The 12,367-nt window shown below is 36.0% G+C and overlaps 1 protein-coding gene across 1 annotated transcript in view; it reads left to right on the forward strand.

Annotated features, from left to right (window-relative positions):
* The window catches only part of cdh23 (cadherin-related 23), a 256,259-nt gene that overhangs the window by 129,210 nt on the left and 114,682 nt on the right, over positions 1–12,367 (forward strand). The window contains exon 9 of the mRNA XM_067386032.1: positions 7,212–7,324. Within this exon, the coding sequence (XP_067242133.1) occupies positions 7,212–7,324 (113 nt within the window). The remainder of the gene's footprint in view (positions 1–7,211; positions 7,325–12,367) is intronic.

Raw genomic sequence — 12,367 nt, forward strand, 5'->3', positions numbered from 1 at the left:
AGGTTATATACAAATAATAAACAAAATATTCTAAAATAGTTACACATTTTTTAAACTTAAACTCTGAATTAATTCGAATGCTGTCACAGGCACGAGGGGCTACAAGTGAAAACAGACGCTCATTTACAGAAATAGGTTACAGAAATACAGTCATAAAGTAAAGAATATTAATTAGATAAAGAAATATGGGAAATGAAGGGGAAAATAAAGCAAATAAATATACACAGGGTGCGATTTGTAGGGGGGGACGGGGGGATTTCCACCCTTCTGGTCTATGTATCCCTGCCTCTGCTGAATTATCCCCGGTAGGGATAAAAAAAAATATCCCCCCTGGGTGATGCTACTCCACAAACCACCAACAGAGCATATAAAATACCAAAAATAAAAATCTTTTTTTTTTAAACATCGCCAAATAAAACGCTGCGTTTATATAGAACTGTCTCTTTACCACCACAACAAACGGGACACTTTTCAGACGCGCATTCCGACTTCGTCTCAGCGCCAGGCGCAAGTCAAACAAGCGCGGAAAAGGTGCAGGTGACGACGAGTGAGCTTCAGTTGAACAACAGTGAACTGCGGTCAGATGATGTTAGTAAAACTCAGAAAAATGAACATGACTGTCCAATCAGCCGTTATATACTGTGCTCGTGGCGCGCACTCAAGAATTGCATGCGCAAATGCGCCGGCGCGTGCTGCATAATTACTTTATTATAGCTTAAATAAAGTTCAAAAGAAACTACTGTACGAGTAGCCTAATGGCCGTCGGTGTTCTGTTAAGTCATGAAATTACCAAACATGCGATTAAAGCTGCCTCAAAACTGTGCATGCATTTGTTGACATGGTTTTAAAGCAATTGTTATCCCATTTGTTGGCCGTAAAACGTCCTAAAAATGCACATATGTACACCAGGGAAATCTACATTTTCTCGGGGGAGCATGCCCCCGTACCCCCCTAGTAAACTACATTTTCTGACCTTGGTAATTATGAAACCCTGTGTACAGCACAGCTTATATTCTATCTAATGAAATCTGAGGTAAACGTGTATAAATAAATGGGACCAAACGCGACTGAATGTAAAGGGTTGTGTCTCTATTAATAGCCTAACTACCGATTGATTTTGCATTTCTATCAGAAATTAAGAATTATTAGTGTTATTGTAATGCTGCAAATATCTAAGCTATATCTAATACTTCAAATCTCAAAGTTAAATCAGAATTTTTTTTGTAAAAATGTTTCTGTAACAGCTGCCAAAAATAGTATATAGCTCCACTGTGGTTTTTAAAAAAAAAAAAAAAAAAAAAAAAAACTTTTCAAAAGTCTGTTTTTTTCACAAATCGCACCCTGAATATACAGATGTAACTAATAATATAAAAATATTTAATAAAAAATAAACGATAAGTGAATGGATTTAAAAGACTGTTCGGTGGGATTAAAATGTACAACATATAAACATTGATTTATAATCTTCATTCGAATGCTGTCTGCAACATCGCGCACAATACAATATAATATGCACTATGTTAATATAATAATTTCTTTATTCCGTTCTTTTTCTTAATTAAAAATATTATTATGGTATTGTCCATTTGTGATAATTCCAGGTTGCTATGGTTGCGCAGGTTGTTTACACATTTAACTCGTGGCCATGAGAAAAATATATCGTTACCTCGACAAAACGATCTCGTGGCCGTTCCCACGAATTAATATCTTGTGGCCATGACATATTATCACGTTCCCACGAGTTTATATGTTGTGGCCACGACAAAACTAAATGAACCGAACATGTCCCCTCCCGGTCACCGTACTAACTGTCCAATGACAGTGAGTGTTACAAGTGAGAGAGGATTGGCTCTTCAAATTGAGGGGAAAGTTGATTGGTTGCTCCCACGTGTGTACTGTCCAATGGCATTTTACCACTCGATTGACAAATGGATAAAGAAAAGCATTTGGCAAACCGACAAAGAAAAGCAACTGGTAAATAGAGAAAGAAAAGCATTTGCCAAATTCTTTTTAAAAAAGCGATTTAAATGCGCATTTAAAATGATTTACTAATGAACTTTTTATTGTTTTATTGATCTACATTTTAAAAAATGAATTAAATATCCCATTTCAAATTTGTCTATTTATTTATACATTCAAAAAAGATTTTTCAAATTTATTGTTTTATTGTTTTATTAAACTACATTTAAAAACAGAAATTAAATAAACAACTTTAAATATGTCTATTAATTTGCCCATGTAAAAAGTGAATCATTTATATACATTTTTATGTTTGAATTATTAAATTAATTAATTGATTCTTCTTTTTATTTTTAAGTGGCACCCCTGGTCCTCCATAGTCAGCAGCCGTTCAGTGCTTTTGTACCCACCGAGAACAGCTTTATCTCGGCCAGTGCTTAGGGGATTTGCCGCTGGCTATAGTGGTTAAACATGAGATATAATTCATTTTGGGTACATAAAATGGGCAATCTTTGGTCTCATTAATCTATTACTTGTTCCTGAGAAAATCAAACTGGGCTATGTTAAATTTAATAATTTAATATTAAGGCTATATTTAACTTACATCCTGTAGAGCACTGCTTTTGTACGTTTAACTGAACATTGTGTTTATTTCCTATTGTCATTGATAATGGCTATTTTTGTTAATTTAAATACTGATGGTTAATGAATATTATTTTATATAAATAATATGTTGTATTTGTTATTGAGAAGGGGTCCATTAGTGCGTAATATGGATTGAGTTAAAGCTACATTAATACGGCATTAGATGGCGGCAAACTTTATGAGTGAATGAGCAAGAGACTTCTTAATTGAAAGGGACTTTTGTAAACAAAGAACATTGTTTTAGTTATGGAAAATTCAACTGTAAAAAGGACAAATACATTGCTTTTCCTGCTTTCCTCAGCGGACATTCAAACAAATTTTTATAATGGACATAATATTTTGGACATTGACCTGAAGAATGAATGTTATATCAGACACAGGTAATGCTCGCTCAGGCGATCTCTCTCTCTCTCTCTCTCTCTCTCTCTCTCTCTCTCTCGCTCTCTCTCAATAATACTGTACAAAACTACAATGAGTTTCAATGGAGGGACTCAACATTCCTTCATTACTAGTTCTAAAGTGACATTATAGATCTAGTAACGGAGGCTTGATCAAACTGTCAACTTGAGATTTGAATCCATGGCAGAAGGAAGTAGTTCTGCACAAAAAGAGGGTTTTAATGACACTCCATTGTTATTTATTTACACACTTGTGCCGTCGTTGTATAAATGCAATATCACACTCGTAGCCATGCGATATGGCTATATATTAGCATGCTGTGATTACCTATGCCACTCAACTACTTGTGTGATATTGCTCATATATATATATATATATATATATATATGTATATGACTTTTAGACTACTTGTGTGATATTGCTCATATAATGTAATATAATATTATATATAACATATGTAACATTTTAAATAATATGGACTATTTTATTATTTTTATTTATGACTAAATAATGACAATTTAAATTTTGGGGTAGCCATGTGACTTTTAGACATTTTATCGACTCTGTGTGATGAGAATATATTTCAAATGAATAAATTCTCTCCTCAATGCTAGGCTTATAATTACTGCTTGCTTTTGAGTCACAACCCCTCAGAAATGAATCAGCGTCTGCTCCTCACTTTAAAAAATATATTTACATTGCCAGATAAGGATTATAATCATTTCAAATCAGCCTGCTCTTCAATGGTCCTACTCCAGTGAACAGCCAAGCATGCTAATTTTAATGAATCCATCAGGTCAGCGTGGCTCTCAGCTGCACGTTTGATTTCACACTGGGCAATTGGGAAAGTGAATTAAAGTGTGTATTCTAATTGGCCGCCGATGCCCAGAGGAGCCAATATATTCACGCTAGCAGACTCACTTGCATACGCACTCTCAATCAATCTGGGTTCTCCCATTGTTTGATTTCCATTACGCAGATGGTTCAGATTGCTATTTAAATGTATAAATCACAACTATCTCTGCAGGGCAGTTCTGAATCGCTCATGCATGCTCAACAAGCTCTGTTTCAATCCAGTGCCAATGCAGCAGTGATGTGGCTATGTCCAATTTAGCATAACAATAGTGAACACCTGAGATGAGATGGGCTGAATGGAGAACGGAAGTTTGAGAACCTGGGAAGGAGTAGGTAAAGAAACATAGTGATGAAATGGAATAGAGTGATAGGGAGGTGGAGGAATGTAAGAGTTTGGAGTTGGAGGACAGGGTCTATCAATCGATTGATCAATGTCGTTCGGTCCTTCGGTCAGCCTATTTGTTTGTCTGTCTGTTGATCTGTCTATCTACAGTGTCTATATGTTGAGGCATGGAGTAATGGTTTGCTGAAGGTTGTAGGAATGGGCAGGTGGAGAAACAAAGTTGGTTGGATTTACATGGGAACAGGGAGGTGGAGAAACGTAGGAGTGAGGAGTATTACAGAACGAATCGATGGGGTGCCGATGGTCTTTAGTAGTACATTATTGTATGTGATGAGAGCTGTACAGAGGTGAGATCATCTATCATAAAGAACAAAAGAAAACTGTTAGAAGAGAAGACAGATTGTGTGTCACTCTGTGTGCCATCTGCAACTGCTGGACTTAATTAGTGTGCACTGAATAAACAGTGCAGCTGTGGGAGAGGGACAGAGAGAGAAAAGACATGAAAATATAATGAAAATAATTACTGAAATATCATATAATTAAGGAAAGTGAGGTGTTAATGAGATGAACAGTTTATCGAGGGAGTATAAACTGTTTTGAGTGGAGAATGAATTAAAAAAGAATGGTGGATTGGATGGCGAGCCAGTGTAGTGCTCTTTTGTAGCCCTAACGTTTGGGCCACTTCTGCCGAGCACTGAACTAATTACCCAAAACTAGCATGATATCTCAGGAGTAATGGATTAATTAACATGGCCGCCGTTTCCAGTCTGAAGATATTATTTTCTTCTATCCCAGACCAGGGAGAGGTCCAGTCCCAAACCTCACTCCTGCTGTCTGCCAGACAAGGCAGAAGAGCAAAGATTTTATTTCTGTTTCTTACTCTTTGTCCATGTCTGGTGTTTAAACAAGTATTTTGTTGACCCTAGTGCTAAAGTATGGTCTTTATGACCAGGTTTCAGAGGTTGAATTCAGCAGTGTGTACGGAGCTTGTAGAAAATATTTCTTCCAAAATCCAGCAGTTGTGGATGGTATGAGCGATATCTTATATCATATGAGTAATATAAAACATACACAGATAATTTATTATGAAATAAAATTCACCTTATCTGTTTTGTAAATTCATGTTATATATTGTATTGTGAATGATAAATCCATGTATGCATTTCATTTTTAATTTATTTATTTGACTTTGTAATGTTTAATGAAAACGTCATAATTCAGTCTTCCGATGAAAGCGACAGATTTCTCTCAGACTTCTCTCTTTTCTCACTAATCATTTAGTCAACTTAAATCCCGCCCCATTTTAAGTTTAATCTCAAAATTCAATCAACATCCCATGGATAGTACCAAGCCCCCGTTTTGAGGTTTGATCAGAAGAACCAGTTCATGGCTATTTTAATAGGTTAGAAATAAGGATGACAATCGATGTTGGGAAAAGTTACTTTTAAAAGTAATGTGTTGCAATATTGCATTACTCCATAAAAAAGTAACTAATTGTGTTACTTAGCTACTCTTTATGGAAAATAATGTGTTACGTTACTTTTGCATTACGTAAGCTGGGCTTGCTTGTTTGTTTTTTAATAACAAAAAATGTTTTGGCAAATGTAAAGGCCATATTATACAAGAAGTGAAATTGCTGCCTTCATGGGCTATCGGAAATTTGATAATTACCACTTCTGAAGACGTGATTACGAGCTCATCACATTCAAGTTATCGAAATGGGAGAGTGTTCATTTGCAATTTTTACCTAGGAAATTTTTACTTTGGAAACTGATGCAAAATGAAATTTACTCCTGTACAGTAGAGGGCGCAGCTCAAACAAAACTTTTTAGATGAATAGGATGCAGGAGAAGAAAATTCATCACTCTTCAGCAATAAAAACAAAACAAAAAAAATGAAATGTCATGTTTATCTGAAGTAATTTTTGATTTATTTGTTGAACTGGATTATCGAAAGGTCAGCAGCAAATACATTAGTTAATACATCAAATATATTTGTATTATTTAACATATATAATTATTGCAGGTTTGCGTATTATTCTGTTTTCATTCATTTTGAGGAATACTGAATCTGTTTTTGTACAAGTGAGATGAGTACATGCCTGCTTGCGTAACTTATTTGAAAAGTAACTTAGATATTTTGTTGTAAAACAATGCATTACTTGTCACTTGAAAAAAGTTATCTGATTATGTCACTTGTGTTACTTGTAATGTGTTACCCCCCAACACTGATGACAATTATCACGAAAATCATAATAACAGTCTATATGATAATATAGTCATTGTTGTTGGAAATCCAATGAACAGATCATTAATATATTACATAATGTGGTACAGAATTAAATTGAGAATGCTTTTAAATTACAGTTCAGATCCTGAGCAAACAAGTGTTTAGTTGGAATTTAAATTTTCAAACGCAACGAGGTAGAATTGAAATGAATTGAAATTAAAAAAGAAATTTAATATAAGTAATTGTTGTCTAGAAAGCGAAGCCTTGAAGTTTGAAAGTTTGTAGGCCTTACAGACTGATAGATAGATCTATAATAATAATTTTAGAATCCTGCCCTCTTGTTGATGTGCAAATTTGTACCATTATTGGTATAAAGTTAATGAATTTGTCATAACATCCATCCCTAATTTACAGGATAGGAATGATCTAATGACTACTTTTAAATCCTTAGCTTGAAGCTGACGATAGGGACATTCCCCCTGGAACAGAGGTTAAGTGCCCTGCTCTAGGGCAGAATGGTGATTAGGGAACTCAACGACCCTCCGCTTCGCTGACACCTCTAAGGATTTTGACCTACAACCTTTGAGTTTGGGCTCGGATATTTAACCACTTTACAATCATGACCTTCCAATAATTAAAATATCTTAATGCTAAAAAGTCAAAGTGTAATGAGGGTACCTTCTCTTGGGTTTAATATGGCAGAATTCAGTGCAAACAGAAACATCTTTTGACCCAAATACTGCTACAATTATTTATCTTCCTTTTTAATTCTGTTCATCAGGTAACACCAACAGCATGTTTGCTCTCGACTACATCAGCGGATCTCTGACAGTGAGCGGACAGCTGGACCGGGAAAACCCGCTGTACTCCTCTGGATTCACCATCACAGTGAGGGTAAGACTCAAAACTAGTGGTGGAGGTGCTCATATGGAATTAAAAATGTGTGTTTGAGCTTCACAAAAGGATTTGTTCAATTTCAGCTTCTAATAGGGTTGGAAATCAATAGTCTTTTTTTTAATCATTTAGAAAATATATTTTGTTGCAATAAATGGCACTTAAATTAAAATAAAATAATAATAATACCAAGAATACAATTGTTTTTCTTTAATAAATAATTTGGACAAATTCTTTGAGTGCTTCCTCAGTAGTACCAAAAGAACCGTTCATTGATTTGTTGAGAAACTGGAATCATTCAGTGGAGTTGGAATCAGAATAGTTAAGTTCCTTAAGCTCTTAAAACCTTTTATTATAAGTCTTTCAACTCTGTGTGAGATTCAAATCCACTAATGCATTCTATTCTGTAATGTTTCAAGGTCAGTACTGATTTTAAATGAGGAATAAAATCAAATATAAGCAGATTTGTTCTGTTTCCAGAAATTCTCATGTATAGTAGTTCTGGTTAGTCTGTCATCCCCTGCACTGAACTCATTGGGATCTCTGCCAAATGCCGTATTGATTCTACTGTAAATGTTTGCAGAGTGTAACTGTAATTTATCAAGCCATTTACCCACATTGAGTATATCAGGGTCAGTGTGTGAAAAGGTCTCACTGACCCTGGAGCTTTAAAAACATTCTTAATTATCATTTTGTAGCTATTACAAACATGCAAAACACTTCAAATGAACTGAACTGGACTGGATTTTCTAGGTTTGCTGTGCCTGTTAGTGTTTTATAAGAAACATGCAACTATCTCTATTTCTAGGTCACTAATCAAATAAGTATTTTTGTGACGCTTATCATGTCAAGTCTTTTACAGACAGTCAGATGCTCTTTTGATCAGCTTTTTTGTTTTTTAAAGAATTAACTCATTTCTTTAATTACACAAATCTATTAGTCTTTTAAGCTGTCAATGTTGTAGCCAGTTGGAAAGAGTGACCATGTGACAGACACTTTGTGTGTGTGTGTGTGTGTGTGTTATGTCATTGTTATCTCAGTGTCCCGCTGGCAGTTCCAGGGCCAAACACTGGAGGGGAGAGAGAGAGAGAAAGTGTGTCCCTATAGACCTCAGGCAGGAAAGCTCTTTGTTCCAGTCTCTCCATCTCTGAGAGCTCGGTTTAGCAGAGGCTCCTGAAACACACACACCTTTGCCTCCTCTTCAGGCATGAAGATGAGAGAGAGGCAGAGGGACAAAAAGAACAAAAGAGAAGAAGAGCAGACAGACTTTAGGCCTTTTAAAATAATACTGATAAAGACCATATATATAAAGTTTGAGTTATCATGGATTCCACTGGAAATATTAAGCAGCACAGCTGTAGAAGAAATGTTTTTTAAGCACCAAATCAGTGTAGTAGAATGATTTCTGAAGGATCATGTGATATATATATATATATATATATATATATATATATATATATATATATATATATATATATATATACAGCTATGGAAAAAATTAAGAGACCACTTAACATTGATTTCTGAACTTGGAGTGGTCTCTTAATTTTTTCCATAGCTGTATATATATATATATATATATATATATATATATATATACACACTCATGTAATGAATAATCCTCAGACAACCCCCAAAAAAGAGCTGTTATAGATTAGCACTTTATTCACATTGAGCTGGAAGTGTCCAGAAAGTGCTGTGTGTGGGATTTTGTTTCCAAAGGATTGGTGGAGATTTGAGTCTCTGTAGATTTCTGTCATTATGTCTCTGGATTTGACACAGATGTCATGATAGGTATCATTATCACCTCTGCTCTGATAAGACCCCATTGAACTGTTGCTGCAGTCTGTAGATTTGGCAATTCTTTATTTTAACTATTTAAAGCACAACCTCAGTGACAAATGTATGACCAAAAACCATAATGAATTATGCAACAGGACCCAGTCTCACCAGCACTATAGTCCATTCTGGCTCTTTGTGAAAGGATTAAGTACAAAATAAGTATAAAATCATGCAGTACTGAGACAATCTGTATTTGTGTTTGTTTTGAATGCACTTTTAGGATGAAGTTGTTTTAGAAAATCAAAACTTATGTGATAATTCTATCTAAATCAGCAGGTTTCAGAGCAAGGACTAATCTGTTCTATGAGGATGATTTGCTTAAGTTTTGGTCACTGTTAGGTTTGTTCAGTGCCTCATAAATGCCTCTGTCACGGTGGCTAAAGCGCACAAAGGAGGAGTAGAGAAACAAACACAGTCTTTAATAAAAAGTCCAAAAAGGGAACACACTGAAGAATCTCACAAGCTATAACTCACAACCAAACATTGATGATACTGGAAAAAGGAACAGAATGAAATCAACGGCTTTAAGGTGCATTCACGCCATATCTTAATTACTGAAACTACAAGATTCTGCCGTTCACGTCCTTGTAGAGCTCGTAATTACAGTTTGTAAGCTGGAAGTTTCATGAAAGCTCCCACGTGTACCACATGGCCGCTGTACCACCTGACCACTGTAGATTCATTTAAATGTTGATAGTGGTGCTATAAAAATGCCTAATTCCCTGTCCAAGGACGTGAACAGCTCCGAATATAATGTCACGTGTTGTCCTCTCAAGATTACGGTAATTACGCGGTGGTGTGAATGCAGCATGAATTCATGGGGAACTTAATCAAGGTGAACAGAAACAAGTGTGTGCAAACTAACTAACAGCCAAGGAAACTAGCTAGGAGCTGTCCACACGAACATGGGTATTTTCAGTATTTTCATTTTATGTGGTTTGGCTGTTCGTCCACACGCAAACACGGTATCAGGTCACTGAAACCAAACCTTTTTGAAAACTCCTGCCAGGGTGAAGATTTTCAGAAACTCCGGTTAGAGCATTGTCGTGTAGATATCGGAGATTTTGCCAGAGACTTTTGGCTTTTTACTGGAGATTTTGGTTTGTGACGTCAAATTGTGCGCCACTATTTCCTTTGTTTACATGAGGTGAGGTTTTTTCAGGCTTATATTTGATTTGATTTTCTGATTGGCCAACATGGCTTTACGGTTAGGGTTATATCGCCACCTGTTGGTTTGACATGCTCTTGACAGCGCTTCATAGCATGTTTTCGCGTTTTCGTTTTTTTTCCCACGTTTTGCTCTATTTTTTTTTAAAACGAAGGAGGAAAATCTCACGTATACATGTGGACTAGGCCTCAGCCAGGCAAAACAGAAACAGAACACAGAAAAAACAAAAACAAAAAAGACTATACACGTTACAGCCTCTTCCTTTGCCTGTAATGTTATATATAATCCCATCCGGACAGTTTCATAAATGTGTTTTGGTTTCTTCTGCTCTATTTGCAGACATAAAGTGCACAGCTGTAGTTCTCTAAATTGAAATCAATGATTGCCACGAAAAGTAAAACTCAAAACAAAGCAAGCGCAAGAAAAATCTCCCAAAATATTCATAAGTTATAGATTTTCATTATCTATTTCTCCCTCCTGAGCCTCTGCTCCTTTATATATATAAAAAAAAATTTCTCTTTACTATTTTATCTTACTCTCTTTCTCCCTCTCTCTCTCCCTCCCTCTTATTGGTGGCATTATTGATTTGGAGTGAAAAGTAATAAAACTAATTTCTCAACTTCACAGAGCTTGGATAGGCTGGAGTACATTGGGCTGGAGGTCAGTGCATTTATTATTTGGAGGGATAGAGAAGAGATGTGCAGGGGGGTGTTAAACGACACAATTCGCATTTAACCTGGACCTGCAGCCTCACCACGCCTCCATCCTCCGTTCACCCTGCATCCCTCCTTCACAAAACACCATTATTCCTTTTGATTTCTCTGTGAGTCCAACTCCATCGCTCAAAAAGAGGAGGAGAGAGGAAGGGAAGAAAGCAATTGTTTCCTGTCGATAAGACGTGTTCATCCTAAATCTTATTGCCTGTGTCTGTCTGGCCCCCGTGTGCCCCCACTTATGGCAGACCTGTGGGATTTCTCCCAGAATCCTCCCCTCTGATTTAATAAAGAGGCAGAGCTGAACAAATGGAGGAGATTGAAGACTAAACGTTAATGCTGCTTACTGCCAGATTCCCTCTATTATCACATCCGTTCCTTTCTCGTTTCGTATCTTCACTGTCTCTCTCTGTCACTCTTCTCTCTCCTTTCTTTCACTTCTCCTTTGCTTTTCTAGAGCTACTTATAATGTTTCCTCACATTAGAGAGATGGATTATGGTGTTGTGTGTCTGCGATGATTTTGGGGAACATAATTTTTTTTAAAGTTTGAGGTTTGATTATTGCTTTACTCAGTTGTAAATTAGTCAACAAATAACTAATTAATGGTAGAACGTTCCACAGATTTCTGCAGAACATCTCGTCCTCTGCTACCTGCGTGTTCGTTTATGAAATATTTTGATAACATTTCAAAAACTGCCCATGTTTTTGTTTTTTTTTAATCTCACAAGTTTTGAGTGGCATGTGAATGGGTAGATTATTTGATTTGATAATTAAGTTGGATGATTTTTGAAGCCAAAATCTTTTGATGTCTGTGTAAAATGTTGTGACATGATTTAAACTAAGGCTGTGTTCACACTTTTTGTTCAGTTCTCTTGGTTCTTTTGGTCTTTTGGAACAAAAAAGAAAATATATTTAGTTCACTTAGTGTTCACACTGTCATTTTTAAGACCGAATCTAAAGATACAAAACCAAAAAAATTGGCAACGAAACTTATCGAACATCCAAAATAATGTTGTGTGCTAGGCTAAATGCTCTTGATGTATGTGCGTACATATGATGACATTTTTATCAGCTGAGAACTCGCGAAGAGCTTAAAAAATGTGTAAAGGAGTCAAAACAGTGCCAGGAATTCCTCCATTACACACACAAACAAAGATCTGTTGCAAGAAGACGCAGTTCCCACACGTCTACCGAACTGTAATGGGCAATGTAGCTCTTATGATGAGAAGAACCAGGCATGCTTGAGCATTATGTCTTTTTTAGGGTCGCATTTTGTGACATCCTGTTTTTGGTTCATTTAGATGTCTTTGGTCCATGTT

Source organism: Chanodichthys erythropterus, chromosome 5, assembly GCF_024489055.1.
Source record: "Chanodichthys erythropterus isolate Z2021 chromosome 5, ASM2448905v1, whole genome shotgun sequence".
NCBI lineage: Eukaryota > Metazoa > Chordata > Actinopteri > Cypriniformes > Xenocyprididae > Chanodichthys > Chanodichthys erythropterus.